Source organism: Caretta caretta, chromosome 15 (genome assembly GCF_965140235.1).
Source record: "Caretta caretta isolate rCarCar2 chromosome 15, rCarCar1.hap1, whole genome shotgun sequence".
In the NCBI taxonomy this organism is placed as follows: Eukaryota; Metazoa; Chordata; order Testudines; family Cheloniidae; genus Caretta; species Caretta caretta.
Genome location: NC_134220.1, coordinates 28,674,627 through 28,699,163, shown reverse-complemented (window position 1 = coordinate 28,699,163; position 24,537 = coordinate 28,674,627). Strand labels below are relative to the sequence as shown.

The 24,537-nt window shown below is 46.5% G+C and overlaps 1 protein-coding gene across 25 annotated transcripts in view; it reads right to left on the bottom strand.

The window, feature by feature from the left end:
- Positions 1-13,060: 13,060 nt before the first annotated feature.
- Positions 13,061-24,537, bottom strand: part of RPH3A (rabphilin 3A) — a 148,806-nt gene continuing 137,329 nt past the window's right edge. For all 25 annotated transcript variants that reach the window (XM_048821164.2, XM_048821178.2, XM_048821186.2 and 22 more), the window contains 3 exons: positions 22,850-22,931; positions 21,401-21,497; positions 13,061-20,136 (listed from right to left, as the gene is read on the bottom strand). In XM_048821164.2, the coding sequence (XP_048677121.2) occupies positions 20,006-20,136; positions 21,401-21,497; positions 22,850-22,931 (310 nt within the window). In that variant the 3' untranslated portion in view covers positions 13,061-20,005. The remainder of the gene's footprint in view (positions 20,137-21,400; positions 21,498-22,849; positions 22,932-24,537) is intronic.

Genomic DNA, 24,537 nt, shown 5'->3' with positions numbered 1-24,537 from the left:
TGCAAAAAGCCATGCACCAGCATGTCATTAACCGCTCAACTGTGGCCAAACATTCCAGCCGAACACACCTGCTGTGCAGCTGAGTGTACCGGGTACAGGGTAACACGCCACTGATTTCAGCGGAACGATGGCACGGCCGGTACAGCGCAGAGACCCGCAGAGAAAGGAAAGCACAGGAGGAAGGGGGACGGAAACACAGGAAATTGAAACGTGCCCACCAGGACAGGATGGCTCAGGCGAGTCATAGCGGGGGGTAAAGGCTCCCACCCCTAGGTCCCTGGGTGAGATAAGGCAGAGGTTGGGAGCAGTGGAAAAGACATTACTTCCCTCTGACAGTGGCCTATGTGAAGTGAACTGATGGTCCCAGCCCAGCTCCTGGCTGCAGATTCAGTGCGACATAAAACACTGTCACAACCGCCATCCTTGCGCTGATCCAGCCTTCCTGTTGACTGCAGTGGAGGTCGGCTAAGGCCTAGGGTAGGTCAAAACTTTTCAGTCAAAGCTCTTTTTGACGAAAAATTGGTTTTTCATCGAGCGTCTGGTTTAAAAAGTCGGCTTTCCTTAGAACAGTTAGATTTTGGTGGGGGGGGGTGGTTTAGGGGGATGGTTAATCAAAAAATGGAATGCCCCAAACCCCAAACGTTTTGATGCCGACATTCTGCCGCAGTGCCTCATGGGAGTGGAGTTTGGGTGCATCATGCTCCAATTGTCTTCCATGACCTGCGCTCCCTAGTCAGACATCTTCTCCCATGATGCACTGCAGCCACGCGACGGCCCTGAGGCACCCTCTCCCCAGCCCGAGAAGGGAGAGTGTGATGCATCATGGGAGATGTAGTCTAACCTGGGGAGCCCAAGCTGTATAGGAGAATGGGAGCATGAGTCACCTAAACTACAACTCCCAGGAGGCACCAGAGCAGCGTTTCAGAATCGAAGCATTTCAGTTTTCGGCTGAAGTGGTTTGGATTTGGATTTTTGTGCAGAATTTTTTGTGTCTTACGTAAACGTTTTCGGCAGCAAGGAGCCCATTTTCCCACCAGCTCTACTCAGGCCTCTGGTTCCCAGTCTCGGCAGCTAGACAGGACTGAATGGCCACAAGAAGTAAACTCCCTTTCCCCCTAGCAGGACACGATTGAGGCAGGGGATGCTGGCAGTGCTGTGCTCATTGCCTGCTCTGTGGCTATAGCAAGGGCTTCACTTTACAGAGCAGAATCTTTAGCCATCAGTAGATTCCCCTTTTTTAAAGAAAAGGAGTACTTGTGGCACCTTAGAGACTAACGAATTTATTTGAGCATGAGCTTTCGTGAGCTACAGCTCACTTCATCAGATGTTTACCGTGGAAACTGCAGCAGACTTTATATACACACAGAGAATATGAAACAATACCTCCTCCCACCCCACTGTCCTGCTGGTAATAGCTTATCTAAAGTGATCAACAGGTGGGCCATTTCCAGCGCCGACGTGCACGAGCTGAAATTGTGGAAAAGCAGCATCACTTGCCCCATAACCTCAGCCATGCGGAACGCAATGCCATCCACAGCCTCAGAAACAACTCTGACATCATAATCAAAAAGGCTGACAAAGGAGGTGCTGTTGTCATCATGAATAGGTCGGAATATGAACAAGAGGCTGCTCGGCAGCTCTCCAACACGAGTTTCTACAAGCCATTACCCTATGATCCCACTGAGAGTTACCAAAAGCAACTACAGCATTTGCTCAAGAAACTTCCTGAAAAAGCACAAGATCAAATCCGCACAGACACACCCCTGGAACCCCGACCTGGGATATTCTATCTACTACCCAAGATCCATAAACCTGGAAATCCTGGGCGCCCCATCATCTCAGGCATTGGCACCCTGACAGCAGGATTGTCTGGCTATGTAGACTCCCTCCTCAGGCCCTACGCTACCAGCACTCCCAGCTACCTTCGAGACACCACTGACTTCCTGAGGAAACTTCAATCCATCGGTGATCTTCCTGAAAACACCATCCTGGCTACTATGGATGTAGAAGCCCTCTACACCAACATTCCACACAAAGATGGACTACAAGCCGTCAAGAACACTATCCCCGATAATGTCACGGCTAACCTGGTGGCTGAACTTTGTGACTTTGTCCTTACCCATAACTATTTCACATTTGGGGACAATGTATACCTTCAGATCAGCGGCACTGCTATGGGTACCCGCATGGCCCCACAGTATGCCAACATTTTTATGGCTGATTTAGAACAACGCTTCCTCAGCTCTCGTCCCCTAAAGCCCCTACTCTACTTGCGCTATATTGATGACATCTTCATCATCTGGACCCATGGAAAAGAAGCTCTTGAGGAATTCCACCACGATTTCAACAATTTCCATCCCACCACCAACCTCAGCCTGGTCCAGTCCACACAAGAGATCCACTTCCTGGACACTACAGTGCTAATAAACAATGGCCACATAAACACCACCCTATACCGGAAACCTACTGACCGCTATTCCTACCTGCATGCCTCCAGCTTTCACCCTGACCACACCACACGATCCATCGTCTACAGCCAAGCTCTGCGATACAAGCGCATTTGCTCCAACCCCTCAGACAGAGACAAACACCTACAAGATCTCTGTCAAGCTTTCTTACAACTACAATACCCACCTGCAGAAGTAAAGAAACAGATTGATAGAGCCAGAAGAGTTCCCAGAAGTTACCTACTACAGGACAGGCCTAACAAAGAAAATAACAGAACGCCACTAGCGGTCACCTTCAGCCCCCAACTAAAACCCCTCCAACGCATTATTAAGGATCTACAACCTATCCTAAAGGATGACCCAACACTCTCACAAGTCTTGGGAGACAGGCCAGTCCTTGCCTACAGACAGCCCCGCAATCTGAAGCAAATACTCACCAACAACCACATACCACACAACAGAACCACTAACCCAGGAACTTATCCTTGCAACAAAGCCCGTTGCCAATTGTGCCCACATATCTATTCAGGGGACACCATCACAGGGCCTAATAACATCAGCCACACTATCAGAGGCTCGTTCACCTGCACATCCACCAATGTGATATATGCCATCATGTGCCAGCAATGCCCCTCTGCCATGTACATCGGTCAAACTGGACAGTCTCTACGTAAAAGAATAAATGGACACAAATCAGATGTCAAGAATTATAACATTCATAAACCAGTCGGAGAACACTTCAATCTCTCTGGTCACGCAATCACAGACATGAAGGTCGCTATCTTAAAACAAAAAAACTTCAAATCCAGACTCCAGCGAGAAACTGCTGAATTGGAATTCATTTGCAAATTGGATACTATTAATTTAGGCTTAAATAGAGACTGGGAGTGGCTAAGTCATTATGCAAGGTAGCCTGTTTCTTCTTGTTTTTCCTACCCCCCCCCCCAGATGTTCTGGTTTAACTTGGATTTAAACTTGGAGAGTGGTCAGTTTAGATGAGCTATTACCAGCAGGAGAGTGAGTTTGTGTGTGTATGGGGGTGGGGGGGATGTGAGAAAACCTTGATCTATGCAGGAAATAGCCCGACTTGATTATGCAAAGAGTTGTCACTTTGGATGGGCTAGCACCAGCAGGAGAGTGAATTTGTGTGGGGGGTGGAGGGTGAGAAAACCTGGATTTGTGCTGGAAATGGCCCACCTGTTGATCACTTTAGATAAGCTATTACCAGCAGGACAGTGGGGTGGGAGGAGGTATTGTTTCATATTCTCTGTGTGTATATAAAGTCTGCTGCAGTTTCCACGGTAAACATCTGATGAAGTGAGCTGTAGCTCACGAAAGCTCATGCTCAAATAAATTCGTTAGTCTCTAAGGTGCCACAAGTACTCCTTTTCTTTTTGCGAATACAGACTAACACGGCTGTTCCTCTGAAACCTTTTTTAAAGAAACATCAAGAGCAAGAATCACACGGTCTGTAAAGAGCCTTGGCACTATGGAAACACAACCCATAATGCTGGCACTAAACAAGTCGTAGATACACAAATGCCTAGTGTCACAAAGCCAGTGCGGTTACCCCAGGGGTTAATCTGTTTCCAGGGTGTAGCACTGATTGGAGAGAAGCAGCCAACTGAAAGGAGTGGGGTGACCTTTTGGGTTCTCCTTGTCCCAAACCAGAAAACACAGGCTGTTCTGTCTGATTTTCCAGGGGCACAGAAGACAGAGTACACAAATGCTTTCTCTTGAATGCTGTAGCCCTTTGAATAGAGAACCCCCCATGACTTGTCCTCTGTTGACGTCAGCATGTTCCACTGGGCCCCTCCCGGGGAGCCAGGGGGAGCCAGGGATCACCTCGCTAATTTAAACCCTGAAAATTCCATAATTTCCCCAAAATCTCATGACTCGTGTGTTGCTAATGCTGTCACCATGTGACGTCTAGGAGGGCAAGTGCTGAATTCTTGCCCTTTTAGTTTTAGGCAGGAAAGATGCAAGAAGATCAAAGGCACGTACGTTCATTCCGTGAGTTAGTTCCATGGAGCCAGTGCATTGGCTGCTGGTGGCCTATCATGAATTAATTAGATTAATAGCTCACACTTCTATAGCACTTTTCCCTCCAGAAACACCCAAGGGCTTTACAGAGAGATGTGTACCCTTTGCTGTATGAGGAAACTAAGTCCTGGAGCCTTTCCCAGTGAAACAGCAGCACTGCGGGGGCTAGAACCCAGATCTCCTGATTTGGCATCCAAGGCCCACTCCATTAGGCCACACTTCCCCCTTAGATACAAGTGCTCCACTAAAGTGTCCCCAGGAGACAGCACAAAACAGTCCCCCTGATGGTGCCACCTTAAGGCGTCAGGAAAGGAGTGGCACTCCATTGTCAATCAGAGGATTGATCAAACAGATGTACCTTGCACAGGGCTCCGAATCCAGGACACACTGGTTCTGGTGGACCAGCACAACAGAATCTAGGGGGGCGAAAAAAATCCTACAAGAGCCACAGACCAGCCCTTGGGGAAAAGGAATTCCCCATCTCCAACCACTGCAGCAAACACTCTGCATATAAATGAGCTGTACTTTAGGCTAGACTTGGGGACTTGGAGTCAGGATTCCTGGGTTCTATTCCTGACTTCTGATTCAATGTGTAACCTGGGCCAGCCTCTCTTGAAAATGGTTGAATAATGGTCTCCTAGGTTAAGGCCAGCTTCTGAGCCCCTTCGTCCCACTCCATCAAAGAGCCAGTAGAACGGGAGTCACGGAAGTATCCTAGAGCTAGACCACTGTAGGAGTACGGCTCTCCCCAATGTGGCCGCTAGGTGGCTCCGTAAGGCTCTTCGAGATTTTCAGCTGAAGCCCACTGTAGAAGTGCAAATCCTCACCCGTATCATTAGGCCAAATCTTGAGCTCGCCGCAAAACTTCCATTGGTACAAAAATTAATAAATGAGAGCTGAGGAAGACGCAGCCAAATTCTTATTCTTTTATTGCTAGATTCTTGGGCTGAATGGCTTGGTGGTTATATTTGGAGCAATATTTCAGAGTAGCAGCCGTGTTAGTCTGTATTCGCAAAAAGAAAAGGAGGACTTGTGGCACCTCAGAGACTAACCAATTTATTTGAGCATGAGCTTTCGTGAGCTACAGCTCACTTCATCGGATGCATACAGTAGAAAATACAGACTGTATTTTCTACTGCTGCATGCGTCCAATGAAGTGAGCTGTAGCTCACGAAAGCTCATGCTCAAATAAATTTTGTCAGTCTCTAAGGTGCCACAAGTCCTCCTTATTTGGAGCAATAGCGACACCTGCTGCAGGCTCTGGATATTACAGCTGGGTATCAAGATTTCCTATTGAATGCTACAGCTCATCCTCATGGACGTAAAATTCACCCGTGATTTTCGAGGGCGAGTTTATTCACTGTGCTCTCCAAGCTTCCGATCAAATAGATGTGCCTTTCACAGGGCTCTGAAGCCAGGAGACTCTGGTTCTGATGCACTCGCACAAAAGAACTGGGGGAGGGGGCAGGGGGAGAAGTCTATGAGATCTACAAAACAGCCATTTGAGAAAAGGAATTGCTCCTCTCCAGCCACACTGCACATAAATGACACTCCATTCGTCAGGCCCCAACACCTATCTGGCCTCAGTCCAGGTGTCTCAGCTTAGAACTTCCTGCCCACGCTCCTTCTTCTCACCCCACCACCACCCAGTCAATTCATGCCAGGGAAAGAAGGATGCTTGCAGACAGCATCTGCAGCTCATCTTCCCGGACTCTGGCTCCGGTGTACTTCTCCAGGCAGCCCAGCCGGTTCCCTCTGCTCCTTGATGGCAGGCTGGACTCAGCTTTGGTGCCATGGGACAGTGCAGGGAGCCTGCACTCACTGTAATCCAACCCACTGCTCCTTGCAGGAGAAGTTGGGCAGCAAGTGACAGATCCTGGCTGGTCAGGGAGATGGGCAAGGGACCATTTTACTCTCCATCTAAAAATTCCACGTACAAATGCTGAGTTCTATGGGAAAATGCCACATTCCCCCATGAGGGAATTGCAGAGTCCACAGGGCTCTGATTGAGATGAATGGGGCAGGTCGTACCTCTCAGAGCAATGGCTTCAGGCTCTCTGCAGACTCAAACAGGCATCTCTGCTTCAGTGACACTCAGGCCACCTTTTCAAGGTTATCTCCACTTCCACAAGGGTGGGGTACAGTGTTTTGGACTCTAAAGCCCAAGGCCCTGCTTTTCAGAAGTGCTGGGCACTACAGACCCCACTGGGAGCAGCAGGTCAGGCCACCTGCAGATTGGTGCCTAAATATGGATTTAGAAGCCTAACTTTAAGCACCCAGCTTTGAAGATTTTGGCAAAGGTGACCTACCGGGTCTTTTCCACCCATTATGTCCTGTACTCTAGAGTCGGGCAAGTTCAGGAACATTTCTAAAATTTCCCAGCAGCAAGGTCGTGCATAACTAGCATAGATAACAGACAGACATGCTGGGCCAAACGCCTCCCTGGTCTCAGCTGCTAGAAAAGCTTTGCCCTTGGAAGCCGAAAAGCCCATTTTAGAACCAAACGCAATGTGACTCTCCCTGGCTAAGCAGTAGCGAGCAAAGCCCGCCCCAGGAGTCTTCCAAGTGAAACCCCAGTGCAGGCTGATGGAAAAGCCAGGCACCCCCAATATGGGAGTGGACATCTGGGGAAAGAAAGCTCTTCATTTATTTATTGAAATAGTCATGTGTCCCCATCATCCCCGGGGCCGTGTCTGTCTGCAGAGAAAGCAAACAATGCACCATGCTCCCTGCGTGCAGGGCTGGCCCATGCAGCTTGGAATCCTACCCAAGCCTGGGGTGCCACTTTCAACAGAATTAACTCCGTGGTCACTGTGCACCGTTCGGCACTTACCCATCCTGCCCCACCAGCCCAACTCTGCCATGTCCCCAATAGCTGCCTGCCCAGGGGCAGAGGGAGCCCAGCTCTATGTACACACCTAACCCCTGACCCCAGCCAGTGGGACTGGCCCCCAGTTTGCAGAGAGGGGTGGATTTGCTCCATAGGAAAGTCCAAAACGCTTCGGACACAGGGTACCTGAAATGGGGGTCACTGATTGCAGCGCTCTGAGTGGTTGAGGGAGGGGGGTGTTGTCTAGTGGCTAGACTGGGCCTATAGGCCAGGACGCCTGGGTTCTCGTCCCTCCTCTGCCACAGGCTGCTGGATGGATCCTGTTCTCTCAGTCTGTTGAGATGCAGCTGTTGCCTTGGTGGGCAGTGCCCTCTGCTGGTGAGAATTATTATTTTCGCCCTCAGAAGTGTAACACTTCCTCTCTCCAAAGTATTCTCCCCCTCAGAGCTGAGAGGGGGATGAGCATCCCAGAATGTTGCCAAGACGACTCCTGCCCCGGAAACCTCCCAAGCCCCCAATCCATAGGCTCAGTAATGCTTCCTCATGGGAGGAAGGGGAAAAGCCACATCAGCTGGGTTGGAGGAACAATCAGGCTAGGGGAAGTTAAAGGAATTCCCCACCCAGTCCCAGGAGGAGCCTCCAGGGCAGGGGTCTGACTCCTTGGGGCAGTGTGGTGTGGGGCACTTGCATGATGGCGTCTGCCACTAGCATGTTAGGTGACCTTGGGCAAGTTATGGCCCTTCTCCATGCCTCAGTTTCCCCAGCTGTAAGATGGGGAGAATCATAGAACTGGAAGGGACCTTGAGAGGTCATCTAGTCCAGTCCCCTGCACTCAAGGCAGGACTAAGTATTATCTAGCCCATCCCTGACAAGTGTTTGTCCAACCTGCTCTTAAAACTCAGCTTTCACATTAGATGGAAAACCAGGGTCCTGACTCTTTCTGCTCTTCATGGCCAGAGGGCATGTTGTACAAGAATCAGCTGGTGTCGCTGCAATATCCAGGCCAAATTCCAAGTTCGACAACTGTATTGTGCCTAACTTCATCCTAGTGCGGTTCTTATACCACATCCCTCTCTGTGGTATCTGGGCTCTTAGAGTTTCAGTCAGAAAGGTTATTCTTTCATCCTACCTGCCCTAGACAGTTACTGTCAGTTATCCCACCCCAGAGGTGGCTGCATTTCAGGGGCCGACAAAGAGACTCTGCAATTAAAGGGCCCAACTCTGAAAGGTGCTGGGTGCCCTCAACTCCCGCTGAACTCAGCTTAGCTCAAGGCTGGTTCCACACAACTTCCTTAAAGCCATTCCGCAGAGAGACCTCTGGCGTTAATGCTGGCACGATCATTTCTGCAGCGTGTTTCCTTTCCCCTCCTTGAGGCCCAGCTAACAAAAGGCAAGAGATCAAGCAATACAAGGACAAAGCTGCCAAGGCCAATCAAAAACCGAATGGAGGAGGCTGCTGGGTTTGCCTTCCTCTCTCATCCGCTGACAGCGTGCTTTTTGTCTTCTGGTCCTTAGTCATAGGACCAAACTCAAACTCCTCTGAAATCAGTAGAAATTGATTTGACCCATGGGGCAGAGATTCAGAGGTTACGGGGATACCGTCTTCCAATGGTAGCTCCTTCGAGAAGGGAAGTGATTTGTGTCTTAAGATAGGTTTACCCTGGTGTAATTTCCAGCTAACCTTTGAGCTGGCCTGGGTCTATCTACACCAGCTGGAAATTATGCCTTCCAGCTCCTGTGAAGACATACCCATACTCTAAATCACGTTCGAGATGCTCAGGTGTTACAGTCATGGGCCCCCTGCAAAATGTCTGTAATGAATGCTAATAAAGTTAATGGCCATTGGCTGGCCTTCCTGGGAGCCGCAGCACAGCTGGGAGAATCAGCTGCCCCAGGTTGTTACAGAGCATGAGGCTGGCTTCCTGAGTGCTGTCCCAAAGCCTTACGAGAAAGGTCACTTTCTGGTCACCCTGGGTCTCTAGGATGCAGGGGCTGGTACAACGTCAGTGCAGGAGGCCTGCTCCCCACTCTCCACCACTCTGCCCTCAGGAGCAAGGCTGGAAGGTTGCAGGGAATCCAGGAGGACGGGAGAGCCAGCCCCTTTTCAAATGTAAGGTTACCCAAGCCACAAAGAGGTGACAGAAGGTCCTGGGAGTCAGGAGGTCAGGGTTTATCCTGGCTCTGGCTTTCTGGGACAGACCTGGGCAGGTTGTTTCTCTCTGTGGGCCTCAGTTCCCCCTCTGTAGAAAGAAGCTAATAATAGTTCCCCACCTCACAACCGACATTGCAAGAGTTGCCATAATTCATGCCTGGGTAGAAAGTGTAGGACACAGCAGCCTCGGGAAACCACTGAATTAGGTATGCAGCATGTAACTACCTGTATGAGGCTTTGATCAGGGCAGCAGCATTAATGCAAACTGTTCTTGCAAAGAACACCCTCTGAGCTTTCACTGAGCATGACTGGTCAGGACCTTGGTCTTTTTTCTTATCCACAGGACGCAATGACTCACAAAACAACTGCTAGGAACGCAAGTCCAGCCACTGGATTTTGTTGGGTTTTTTTAACTCACCTTTTGTGGTTTAAGCTACTGATTTGGACCATTGAAACCATCTTCCTCAAATCAGCCGTTCCTGCAGATTGCAGCTTTCAGAGCTACAGCAGACAGGCGCGCTTGGTGGAGTTGTACCAGCCAGTGCTTCCTGATGCTGTCTGATGCCAGCGGATGGCACTGCCGTCAGCGGGAAGGGAAGCTGCCCCAGCATAGCCCCAGGTGCAGCTCAGCTCCCTGCTAATGAGAACAGGCTCACAGCAGCAGCAGAGCTGACAGCTAAAGCAGGCGATCCAGATGCTGGCGTTTCCCAGGAGGGACATGAGAATAGAAAAGGGTTTGGTGGCCGTGATTCACTGGAGCATCATCTAAGCCATAAGGGAACTTTTATCATGTAGGGCGGAGCAGGAGAAGGGTTACGTAGCTCTAAATCTGGCTCACAGGGACCTGTGCAAGGGCTTGATTAGTTTCAGGTCTCTTTGATTGTTGCTCCATAGCCGGGGCAGGGCTTTTCCCTACCATCAGTTGTGGAGTTGAGGAATTCTGTTTTGTTCTGAACCAATATTTACATCAGAGGTCAAAGACCTCTCTCGCTCTCCACTCAGGGTTTCTGACCCGCAGGTTGAAGGTAATAGGCACCAGATCCCAAGGAGATTTTGGCCTGTTTCCAGCCATCTCTGATGCTGAAACACTTTCCAGCCTCCCACTGAATCTCTTCTATTAAAGACCGGGATCTGCTTTTCTTACATTTTATGCAAAGGTTTTGGGGCTTCTACATAATTCAGCAGGGTGGCTGGTTGGGAACTAAAGGATCTGCTTTGGCAGCCATGAACAATGACTATTATTGGCAGGGGCAAGTTAAAAATCTATTTAGTATCATGAAATGCTGATTTTTAAAGTATCATTCCATCCCTTCTAGAACATAGCCTTATTCTTCTTGGGCAACTAAGCCAAGCTTAGAAGAGATAAAGGAATCAGTGGTCAAGGTTGGTTCTTGGGCTTTATCCTGTGTCCCATGCCCTACCTAAGTTAGTCTTCCAAGGAGGGTCTTCTGTGCCTACCTAAATAATAGCACTTTTAAACAAAAGAGCAAGCTGGGATGGTCACCTATTCCCCTGTCTAATGAAGGCCTCTTTCCCCGAGCTTGCGGATTATGCATGGTAATTTTTTTTTCAGACTATAACCAGCGTCAGCTGTGAAGCTGTTCTGAGGCTCAAAGAACTTCAGACTCATTTTAAACATATAGCTCACTATTCAATTACTGCCACCAGCCGCAAAAGGGATGCATGGCAAAGAGGAGGCAAACAAACAAGGAATGTGAATTTCAGTGCAGTCAGGCACACAAAGACTGCACGCAGTAAGCATTCTGACTTCTGAATACTGAATAAAATAGCAACAGATCCTCGCTTAGCTGAATTCATTGCTAACAGCTCTGCATATATTTTAAATGATGCTTTCAATCTGAATAGCATTTCAGGAGATATAAACCAGTCAGTCTTTTACATCAAAAAGTAAATTCCTTGTCAGCATAACAAAGTCCTGCTGACTTTGAGCCTCCTATACTTCGTGCATAATGCATGCGTGGTATTGTGAAGGAAGCTAATCGCACTGGAATGTGTTTGGATCCTAAAATATTCTATAGTATGAGCAATGACAAGAATTATAATACCCATAATGTCCCACCCTAAGCACAGGGCCTTACAGAACCAGGCAGAGGGCCACTGAACATTGCAGGGGTTGGAGTGGGTTGAATTTTGGACAGAAGACTATTAGATTCTTTTTGGCTTGCAGAACAATCCCAGTCAAGTCAGTTGCAGCCGGGTACTCCTAAGCATTCTGCAAATTCTGCCTCACCACCTAGATCCCTTAAACTCCCTCCTGGCCTGACAGTTCTATGGGTCTATGACTAATTTGCAGGTGACCATTTTCAGATCAGGTCTCCACAAACTCTGCTGTTCAGTATTCATAGTGTGCAGCTGCTCATTTGTAGGTACGTCTACACAGCCACCGGAGGGTGTCATTTACAGCTCGGGCAGATGTACGTCTGCCAGCTCAGTGCGAGGTTCACACTAAATGCCGAGCACGGCTCCGGTGGCACGGGCAGCTGCTCCAGCTAGTCACGTGAACACCACCTCACCTGCCACCCTGGGTACGTGCTCGGGTGGCTAGCAGTGCAGTTCCCACACTGTTATTTCGGTGCTAGCTCGAGCAGACCTACTGCAGGTACATCTACCTGAACTGGGAATCGCCTCCCAGCTGCAGGGTAGATGCAACCTAAGTTACACGGGGCTGTGTCTGGATGGAGGACGTCAATGGGAGTTAAACACATGCTTCAATGTTTGACTGTGGCCTAAGGGACTGGAACGCTTTAGCTAGGAGAGTACCCAGCAGCAGATGTGCCGTATGACGTTGCAGGTGACAAATCACTCATGCTACAATCAGATTCACAAATATCTTTCCCATATGTGGGGGGTGAGAAGAAATTTCTCCCCAGGTCAGATGGCAGAGACCTTGGGGAGTTTCGTCTTCCTCTGCAGTGCGTGGATTTGGGTCTCATGCCAGGATTATCTGGGTGTCTCTCACTTAAATCAATTCCCTGCCATGGTGGTGGCCTTGGGCAATTCTGCACCTCGGTCCCTGATACTAGTCTAGTCTCCTGTGGGCTGTAATTCTTTGGTCTAATTCCAGTTGTTGGGTTTGGTGTGCAGGTGCTAGGTGGTGTTGATGGTCTGCGTCATACAGGAGGTCAGACTGTATGACGTGGGGTCTCTTCTGGCCTTAAACTCTATCATCCATTGTGGTTGCTGGAATACTAGTGAATAATAATCCCTACCAGCAATGGAAGTGAGGTGACCTCACCATTCAATCCATATTCACCATTCACCATTCAATCCATATTGGGTTTTTCATTATCTGACTAAAAGCCGATTCCACAGTGTTCCTAGGATTTGAAGCCGTATCATCCACGAAAGTCAGCCCACACTAACACAATATGGTATACACCCATTCCTGAGACACACGCGCTGTTCCTAAACTCACAGTGAAGCGGAACATCCACAGCGGGTGTAAATCTATTGTGATCAGGGAAGCCATGCTGACGTACACCAGCTCAGGAGTCGGCCCATTTGGTTGTCCTACTGAAGTTAATCTCCTTCAGTGAGCTTGTTGAAGTAAAATTAAAACCAAGAAGCTTGTCTGGGTTTTTTCCAATAGCCTTACTTTATTAGATATCACACGAAGAGAGAAGATGTTTGTACCTGCATGCAGCGGAAGACTGGAGAGTATTTCTAGTTTCTGTATTACATTTCTCTTTCATTATTGGTAAACTGACATTTTGCTGTAAAATCACTGCATGCTAGTTAGAACGCAAACATCATTAGACAAGGCTCCTGCCCCATTCCCAAGCCATGTGTGCATGCTTTATTTACAAAGGCAAAAACTAGGTCAGGTCACAAATCGCCAACATAAAAATCAGAAACGGGTGAGAAATGGAGACATTGAATGTGACTTACGCAATACTCAGAAAGTGGTATCAGCAATGGAAAATGTTTTGAACAAGTATATGACTTGAATATAACTTCTTCAAAACTAAAGCAGACCAAGTTGGGAATGTTAAGAGAGGTGATGGTAAGAAGTTGCCAGGTAAAGTCAATCTTTGTTTAATTGTTCTGTGTGTCTATATGTATACACACAAAGAAGGCTTTACTGCCATTTATCTTTTAAAGGAATTGCTTAGACGATTTTTTGTGGGGAGGGGTCCCCAGGAATTAACATCTCCATTCAAACTTTGCTCCTTGACACATCAGGATTATCTAAATTATGATCTCAATTCTATAATAGAACATTACAGCATAGGACACTGCTAGACCTATAAATACTGTGAGCCCAATTTCCCCACTCAGCATCGAAGGTGGTCAGTTCCACACTTGAGTGCTTGAATTGGCAGAGTCTAATGCAGATTATTTCAATGCCCATGACAAGTTAAGTACTCACATTAATGCCCCACAGTAAGCATTCAAGTTTGAAAATTAAGCCTTGTTTGCAAACCACTTTTTACATACTTAACATAAAAAGGCAAATTTATACAAAACCTCTGGAAAATAGGGAGGGAATGATAGATTTGGCAAAAAAGGCATTTAGATTGAAGAAAAGACTGAGGGCACTTTAGACGTGTATGCTGAAATTTACCACTCAGAAAGGTACTGAAAATGGGGGAGGGAAGGCAGAAAAAGACCAGAAAAGCAAAACAGGTAGAATTGACAATTTTAGTTTGGATTCTCAGTGTAGATCAGCTACTATGGACATAATTTATTTGGACTTTGTACATAATTGAGACGTGCAACACAAGGAAGGAAGGACGGAGGGACATTTTCAAAGCACTCAACCCCCATTAAACTTTCAGTGAGCACCTCACTGCTCTTGTGAATATCCCTCTGAGTTCCTTGAGTGAAGAAATAAATGGATATAAAATACAGAAGACATTCAGGCGTGGAAAAAATATGGGATGGAAGGAAGGAGCGGTCTTCACTGGCCAGGGGAAGTTAAAAGGATCAATACGAGGGTTTGCATCAGTTTTGTTCACTTTACGTCTCATTGGCCTAAGAGAACAGCCTTGCAGAGGATAATGAGATGATAACATTTGCCGGTGATACAAAAGTTAGCAAGGCAGAGCCAAAAGCAGCAGCTGTCGGTCTAAAGGACAAAGGCAATAACATCTCACTTGACTTCAGTTGTCTAGGGGCAGAGAGGGGTTAGCGCTTTATGGAATTCTGTGCTGAGAAATGCAAGGTAATGAGGCTAGGAACCAAGGACATGAAACAGAAATATGTCCTTAATTAAAAAAAAAACATTCGAGCCTGAAAAGCATAGATGTACAGATAGCAGGGGATAAAGAGAACATCTTCAGGTTACTTAGCAGCAACATTGCAGACAAGCACAGAAGTACTGAACTCGAATTGCAAAGAAATTAAGCTAGATGTGCATAATGGGTGAGCGAGACCACAAGTGAGTACAGTGAACTGCTCCAATACCCTAATATAAAAAAGACTATTCTAGCAATGGAGACAATGCAGCCAGAGCTGGCCATAAAGAAATAGGGACTGGAGAATCTGTGGCCATGACCCTGTGTGATGCAATTGCCACTGGCTTCAAGGATCAGCTATTCTGAATGGCCAGATAAGCTGACCTTGCGTATGGAAACAGGTGCTTAAGCCTCAGGGAGATACAAAACTTCCTCAGTGGGACACACAACATCAGAGCTGGTTTTAAACAAACAAATTTTAGGGAGGGCACTAGGGTCTCATTCAGGAAAGTTCCTAAGCATGTGCCTAATTTTAAACACATGCTTAAAGCTGAACACAGTGGATTTAAGACAGTGCTTCAGTGTTTTCCTGACACAGGGCCTAGAAAAACTGGGCAGAATTTCTTTACCCAAATATAGAGAAAAATAAATACATCTCGATGGGAACTAGGTGACCATTTGCAGAGAAATGTTTCAGGGCTGCGGCAGGAACTCTGATCTCAAGAGCTCCTCTGCAAAACGTGCTTTTAAGAGAGCTGGAGTTAACTATTTTAGATGATTTCTGAGATCTCCCACATTTCTAAATCCGTTGTAGCATCCCAGAGCAATTACTCATGTCCTAGGCCTGGGTCTCCGTCACCTTGTACTGTGTCTTGGCATTCACACTAGTGCAAAATGCCTAGGCAGCAGGTACACAAACACAAGTGTTTTATGCCCTCTTAGCACTGGTGTAAATGAGGACAGCAAAGAACAGGGCCTCTGCTTTTAACTGGTCCCAATGGCTGAGAGAGGCTCTCAGACTTGAGTGTTTCTATTCTGCATCACAGCGGCAGCAGCTTGGAATTGCCAGGTATTCCAGCTGCTTGCAACGAACGGCCGTTCACAACCTAGACTTCACTGAGGACCAGGAGCTGCCTTACTGGATTCCTCTGTCCTTAAAGCAGCTTTGACTTCTGAACCCCACTCATGTGTTCTAAAAGGAGGTGAGAAAGCAACAATAAAGATGCACACCAAAGAGAGAGTCTAACCCATGGAAAGGAAGAGGATGGGGAGATTACTGTACTGCATTTAAAAAACACTGAACGCCCCATCCCCCATCCACAGGCCAAATTGCTCTGAAGTAAATTAGGAAGGGTGTCTCAGTGTGGGGCACTGGATCTAAGATGCCGAAAATAAATGTACCAATACAGAAACAAATTCCCTTGTCTCCATCCCTTCAAACTAGAGCGGACAGGCCCTGAATAATCATCATTGCTTGGTCAAGCAGAAGAAGCTGATAGAAATGTGATCATATTCCCCAATCATTTGGATTGTACAATCAGAAGTGCATCTGCAAAAAGTGTCCAATCTGGGAAAAGATTGAGTATTTCCCTATGCTGCCTTGCAAATCTTCTCTACGCTGTGGTCTTGCCTTTTACTGGCCACCCTGGCATCAAGCATGAGCTTCAATGACCGTAGGGCAATTTCCTGTGGAAGTCTGTCTACTCCCAAAGGAGGATTCAAACTTGCCCTGTTCTAGCCTGAGACATTTTGGTCATAGTAAAACAGTCCAGCTACTTAACCGTAAACCCTAGAGTAAGGTCAGGTTCTTCCATTACCAAGTTCAGGAGGGCTTCCCCCCCTCAAGGGGCTGATGCAGGTGTCTCCAAGAAGCTGGGTCCCTTGCCCAGAAGGAACCTTTGCAGGTGGTTTGAGTGGTCTCTGGCTCAAGGCACAAGTTTCCAGGCAACAGAGCTGGGACTTCAACAAGAAGCCCTGAAAACCAAGCTCTCCAGAATGAAGAAAGAGCCCATAAGGACTGCCTAGAAGATGCTCTGGAACAAGACGCTATCCCTTGCATTTTGCTATATCTTGCTATATCTTTGCTATATCCTGGTTAAGGTGATTACCCACACAAAAAAAAAAGAGAGAGAGAGAAACTTGCCTGAAACAGCCTGGCTATACATTCTGCCAGGAAGCCGCACCACTGGAAGGCTGCTCTGTCATTGCATTATGACCCGTAGTTTGTTTTTACAGTGGACAAAGGGAACTCCTGCACTACAGCCAGGAACTGACAGAGCCCAGCACAGACAGAGAATGTGGCACCCAGGAACTTCCACAGGGTAGTTACCAAATACATAGGGACAGCCGATCCAATACCCAGTGAGATCACTGGGAGTCTTTCCATTGACATCAAAGGACACTGATAAGCCCCAAGGTCTGGGCGTGGGCATGGCTCCCCCTTGACGTGAGTGGCAGCTCTTGTGAAGGAGATTTGATTGAGAAGAGGAGAGGGTTCATTTGCATTGGGAATGGCGTAGTCTCCTTCGGTGCGTTGCCAGAGAGAAATCCGAGGAAAGGAAGTTAGCGGGGCTCCTATACATTTCAGTGGATTCTCCCTAACACAAGTGTCCCGGTGGATTCAGCTCGGAGGGGCTGGGCCCGGCCTGTATGCCCTGTTCAGTACACCAGTTACCTCAGGGGGCAGGGGGCACTACCGTCTCGAAAAGGAAAGAAGGGCTGAATAGACGTGCAGGTTCCTTAGCCGAAAACCCAGCTCTGAGTCCCCCGGCCTTGGGAAAGGTCAGGCTGTGACATTTACACCATGGGCCCAACTCCAACGCTCTGGATTGACCTGAATGAAAAATAAAATGCCCACCGCACGGACCCACCCGCTCTGCAAGGCAGAGAAAAGACTGGCCCTCTGAAATCACAGCTGGGGAAGAAGGGGCAGTCAGAGCAGGAAGGAGAACCCAAGAAGGGACCATAAACATTAGCACTGCCAGCTGCCCGTCGAAAGAAGGGAGGGGACATGCACCAGGTCTGGATGTGATCCCTTATCAAATCGATGGTGCAACAGCCCACTGCTGTGAGCTGCAGTGATTTGTCCCAAAGCGACAGCACCCTGCAGCATTGTGTGGACGGGTGGTCTGAGGGAGCAGAAAGCCTTTGTTGGTTTTCATCAGAACAATGCAAACAATATTGAGCTTTATTCCCCTTGGAGAGAGAGAGAGAGCAAGAGTACTCATCTCAATTCTATCCCATTGACATTTAAATGATTACAGGAGCCAACACTCCCTGTAACGCTATACACCTATGTTCTACGAGCATATAGACAAATCACACTGCACAAGAGGACAAGAAACAATCCACAAACTAGAACAGCAGCTCAGAAGACATGCGCAGGGCCCACGATCTGGTGATGTGGCAAGAGTGGGGTTATTCAGTTGAGCAATGCACTTCCTTCACTTGCAGGGACTGCCCCCACGGTCTCAAGGCTCCAAAAGAAACAGCAGCTAAAGAAAGCTGAGGACTCCAGGCAGGGGAATTACTAGCCTATAGTTTCTTCTGTATAAAAGCACATCACGGGAATACAGTACGGTGACGGCCCATTGAAACCTTCATGCAGGATAGAGGGTTGGATTTTCCCCTCTGTCTGTGAAGTTAAAGCTTTATAAAGATGTTCATAGCAAATGACTAGTACTATTAATTTCCACTGAAAAAAGCCAAGAGTAAGCAAATAACTCATCAGAATAAAAAACTTATGGACTCTGAGGGACAACTCCATTCAGAACACACCACACAACACCACACCAGAGCAGAGACAGCAGCAGCCTGCAAAGGAGTCATGGGGTGACAGCCTGAACCTAGGTCTTTAGGTTTTGGTTTGCGTCCTAAGTTTGTCGCTGAGCGACCATATAGCCCAGGAGTACTTACTGTACTAATCTTGACATTGCTATGCTTGAAGGTTGTAAAAAACAGCAGCTGGATCAGACTGGTATCAAAAAGATCAAAATCAATTCAAGAGCTTGTCGGCCCTCCTTTTGTTGATATGAAATAAAACACCCACAAACAATAAATTAAGCACAGATTGAAGCAAATGTTTCTTTTGTGCAATAATAAAAGGAAACCCACCAGAAAATTGAAGTTGGAAGACCACTAACTGTCCCAGATAATTTCGTTAAGTATTGTATTTTAAAAGGAAAACAAATAAACACATCAACTCCTTAGGAAATGTTTTCGCATCTGCAGGTGGTAAAATGAACATTTATGAAATTATTATGAAACAAAAAATACTGGCCCAAGAGAGCGTAACAAATTCAGCCCCCAAATACATCTATTTGCTAGGTTATGTAGCCATCCTCACTGGAATGGGAGGTGGTTGCAAGTCTAAGACAAGGAAGGATTCCTATAGTAAGAGCATGTGCGGGTTCCTAGTTCCAAAATCAATTGTGTCAGAAACAAACCAAAACTCAGATCTGGTGTTTCCAAAATGACCATGCAGAAGGTGGCTCTCTATTTCCAGTTACTTATTTAAATGCCATAATACTCAGTGTCCTTGCTGTGAAATCTCAAAAGTATTTACCACCCCGTTTGCTAGCTCCATACACTGCAAAAATGTTCCCTCTGGAAAAGAAGCCAAATACCTAGTACTCTCCGGATTGTATCAGTGGAAATGCAGTTACTAAGTTATGTTTATAACCAAACCCAATGCAGAACAAACAGCCTTTTGCTTATTGCAACCTAGGTATTGATATCAAATTAACTGAGCTGTCCGATGCTGTGATACCAACTTTCAAACTGCTCCCCCACCACATGCTGAAAGCAATAATAATATGGTAGGCTCAAGGACTGTGCATCCCAATAGACCGAACTGATGCTAAAAGTATTTCAGCTGGCGAAGAGAAAATGAGAGGAGTGGAAAGAGACATGCAGAGATAAAAATAAACACACTTGGGTTAATGAGGACAGAACAATGAGCACCCAAGTGAAACACCTCCTCAAGAACAAATATCTTCAACAAACAGACTAGGAAGCAATATTATGATGCAGGTTAGACTGGTGAGAAATGAAGACAAATGAAAATCCGCAGTGTGTGGCTATTGCTTGACAAAATCATACATCAGAATGATGCACTAGTCAGAAATGGATTTGAACACACAAAATCCAGGTTGCTCTTTGGGATGAGAATGGCAAACAGAGGATGCTGGCATCAAGGAGACAGGGCAGCGTAACGTGCCTGGGATCCAAAGAGGTGTAGGCAAGGCATATAGCACTGGCTTCGGAAGACAGACATCGGGAATCCACTGTGACTTGGCAGAGGACGTGTATTTCAGAGAGACTGGTGCTGGGGACCTTAATCACTTGCAACGTGGCTCTCGTTTTGTAAAGTGTGCCAGCGTTCAATTTTCTTATCCTTATTCTTCAGACACTCGTACCAGTGTTTCAAACGCTCCCCCTTGGCGGTGATGCCCAGCTGACATCCACCTGGAGGAAAGAAGCAGGCAGAATAGTCAAAGAAGACACCAGGGTTCCAATTACCCGTTTCCGTGGTGCCACTTTTTTCTGTATTTCTTTTTTCCTCCCCAGTTTAAAATGTCTTGTGCATTTAATGCTGGCAAAAGGTCCCAGACTGACAAGCTCTGGAGACTGGGGTCTTCTAGTCAGCACAAATAGAGGCAGCATCATGGATGACCAAAACTCCTCTAAAATGGAGCCCGAGTGAGAGACCCTCACCCCACCCCTCCACACAGGACAGCCTAGACAGCAGGGCAGGGTTAGACCCTAGGGGTTCTGAAGAGCCTAACACTAAATATTTAGTTTTTCAAACCATGTTCTCATCCTACAACCCCTCCTGCTGTTATCATTGGCTTAACCCAATGGAAGTAGTGTGGCATGGGAGGTCCAGATGCACATTAGAGTTCTCCTCAGCTTCAGTAGTAGCTGGAGAAGTTCCTCCTGCTGGGATACAGAAGCAGCATACACGCGTTCAGCTACTTTGATATTTGTGTACAGGGTGCAGGCAGAAGAGGGGCAGGGTGCCATGCCAATATTGGGGGGTCTACCACCACCATTGATACCACCGTTCCCTTCCTTCGCGTGACTAAACTCTGGCTCCTCCCTGCTCAATGCACATGGCTGACCGCCGAGCTGTCTAGGCCCCCACCTATCTGCGGAAAGGCCACAATCTGGCCTGAAGTTTACCTGCTCCAGGTTACTCTGACCTAGAGCTGGGCCACCAAGTTAGAGTTAGAAAAAAGTGCCGACCAAAAAAAGGGGTCAAATGGGCAAATTTTATAAAATCAGCCCAGAGCAGAATCTGCTTGTGAGCCCAGGTCCTCTATACAATGGTGCAACATGAGGAGTCGCAACTGAATCCCCGGTCCTGCTGCCCACGAGGTCCTACTTCAATGCTTAAAATGGAACTTCTTTGTATTTCAGAGCACTGAAGAGGACCTAAAGACAGGTGAGTCATTTAAAATCACCAAACACAGAGAGAGCACTTTGTGGCAGAGAGTTTGCAGCTCTGATAAGCCCGACCCATTCTTAGCACCCTCTCCTCCGAAGTGCCTGCCGTTTTTAATCACACCCAGCACCTTGGCCACTTCTGGATTCCCAAGCAGAGCCGGCCAACTGTCAGCAATCCTTTGCCTCGCCCCTCTGACCTGGAGCGGTGTGTGACCTCAGAGCCACTGTAGGGAAACACCCTGTTCCCATCAATCGGCACAGAGTAGACAGACCTGTAACTCACCGATATAATCGTTAGATTTGCCAATATCATAATCCCAGACCGATATGTCCAGTGATTTCTTAGCCAGGTCACTGTGTTTTATGTCATAGAAAAACTCCTGGAAAGCACACAAAATACGAGAGTTACTCCAAAAACCCAGCTTTAAGAGAAAAGGAGTACTTGTGGCACCTTAGAGACTAACCAATTTATTTGAGCATGAGCTTTCGTGAGCTACAGCTCAAGGAACCTTTACATTCTAAAGCTTACACTTAATTTAAAACACTGCACAGAGATTTAATAAAATGCTAGCAAATAATCATCCTCTGCATGATTTAGTTAGATCACTCGCTCTCTCATAGAGGGGGAGAGGACACTGAATTATTAAGATTAATCTAGCATGTATATTTCTCCCTGATCAAGGAGATAAGGCCAAAATATCAAACACTTCAATTAGGCTGCCCATATTCGTGACTCTCAGAATCATAGAACTAGAAGGGACCTCGGGAGGTCATCTACTGCAGTCCCCTGCACTCAAGGCAGGACTTATTATCTAGACAACCCCTGACAGGTGTTTGTGTAACCTGCTCTTAAAATCTCCAATGCTGGAGATTCCTTCCTAGGCAATTTATTCCAGTGCTTAACCACCCTGACAGTTAGGAAGTTTTTCCTAATGTCCAACCTAAACTGCCCTTGCTGCAATTTAAGCCCATTGCTTCTTGTCCTATCCTCAGAGGTTAAAGAGAACAATTTTTCTCCCCTCCTCCTTGTAACAACCTTTTATGTACTTGAAAACTGTTATGTCCCCTCTCAGTCTTCTCTTCTCCAGACTAAACAAACCCAGTTTTTTCAATCTTCCCTTATAGGTCATGTTTTCTAAACCTTTAATCATTTTTGTTGCTCTTCTCTGGACTTTCTCCAATTTGTCCACATCCTTCCTGAAACGTGGAGCCCAGAACTGGACACAATACTCCAGTTGAGGCCTAATCAGCACAGAGTAGAGCAGAAGAATTACTTCTCGTGTCTTGCTTAAAATACTCCTGTTAACACATCCCAGAATGACGTTCGCTTTTTTTGCAACAGCGTTACACTGTTGACTCAGATTTAGCTTGTGGTCCATTATGACCCCCCGATCCCTTTCCACAATACTCCTTCCTAGGCAGTCATTTCCCATTTTGTACGTGTGCAACTAATTGTTCCTTCCTAAGTGGAGTACTTTGCATTTGTCCTTATTGAATTTCATGCTATGTACTTCAGACCATTTCTCCAGTTTGTCCAGATCATTTTGAATTATAATCCTATCCCTCCATAGGTGGTGATTAACTTTGTACTCATTTATTTCAGAAATAACCCTGAACAGTTTGAAGACAGAAAGGAGCCTGAAAGAGCAATTGTTGCTTGGCAATGCCTTGTGTTTCACATGTACAAAGAATTAAAAGTTTGGCCCATTTAAAAAAGGGGATCCATCCTTACCTCATTAAACTCAGGATTCAACGTCTTCCTTTTAATCTGAGTCTTATGCTTGGCCTTTTTTCCCATGTCAGGTTTCAGCCAACTAGGAGCAACATAAAGCATCTTAGAACTGAAGTGAAGTGAATGAACAGAGCCAGCTTGAAAATTAAAGAAAAAGGAGTTTCTGGACTGGAAAAACAATAGCTAAGGAAGTTAAAACTTAATAAAAATCACAAAATGAGTAAAAAACCTGTTTCAGATCATTCAGTCTAAGACTAGAACAATTCACTTTGCACCAGTTACTGAATTCAGCATAAATCTCTCTATATAGATGCACTGGTGGTACTTAGATTAGAAAGACAACCTTTAAAAAGAATCATGTTAAACCCAAATAGCTAGCACTCCTCTCACTTGGATCTGCTGTAGAACAAGCTTGTAGAAGAGATCGCACTGAGGCAGTTTATTTGTAACCTGCTCCACAATTTTCTCACAAGGCACTTGGAGGGAAAATTGCAATGATCAAAGAAATGGCTGGAGGAGTGCTGAAATGCCCAAGGGACTAAATTGGAAATACACGTACAAGTCGAAAAGAGCTTGACTGATGCTAGTGAGGGCTACGAGCATGGAGAGGCTGAAATAATCATGACACTGACAAGTAGTAGACAAGCTGGTTATTATATGATGCCAAACCATGCTTTTAACCTCCATGGGGAGCTATTCCATTGTGCCTCTGCTCCTGAGAATTTCAAGAGTGCACAAATACAAACTAGTCTAGAGAGACTTGGGAAAAAACCCAACTACAGCTGATAATCAATTAGCATTTAATGAAGCACAGATTAGCATACTGAATTAGTTTTACTTATAAGTATGGAAACAATTAGCTCAGTCTTAACAGTCCAGTACAAACGCAATGCTAAATTGTACAGTTTGTATTAATTAAATCTTTGTTTAAATTACCTTTGAAAGTAAAAATCTCAGTGTTCTATTTGGAGAGCACAAGAGAGAATAAAGCATGACACTGAAGGAAAAACATTCAACTCTGTTGAACAGCAAACAAGACTTGCGGATCGTTATGGGCAGGGGTTATCAGTGTTTTTTATTTCATTTTTTAGAGGGAAAGTGTTCTTGTTGTAAGGGGAGAAAGGAAATGGAAAATGACCAGGGGAAAAAAATATCTACATGGTTTAGGTGTAGAGGGAAGTTCTAGCCTGAAAGGATAACTGTGGAATATCTATTCCGGATTAAGAGCTTCAAATTAAAATTTGCCAAGTTTACAAATTGATTACATGTCATTTGACTTTGCAGTGAGCTGAGAATGTGAATAGCACACGGTGTTCTTCCTGCCTCTTGCAGTGTCCCATGTAACTGTTAGCTGTACAGAGATTGTTAAAAAAATGCATATTTCCAGAGGCAGCACCACCGTGAAGTGCAGTAAAGGCCAGCATGGCTCTGCTTATGGCAAGGGCATGGGACAGATCAGAATCTGGGCAGCAGGGATGAACAGCGTATCTCGTATGCACGGCCATGCCCGGCAGCCAATGGCGAGATTGTTTTGTGTATTATACCACACGATTAACAAGACTTCAATCCCAACGGGTCTGCTATTGAGGGTCTGATTCTCCACTCAGCTACAGCCATTTTACACTGATGCGTCTTGAGGAGTGAAGAATCAGAAGCTGAGTTCGGAATCACTTTGGAATGCGCCTGGA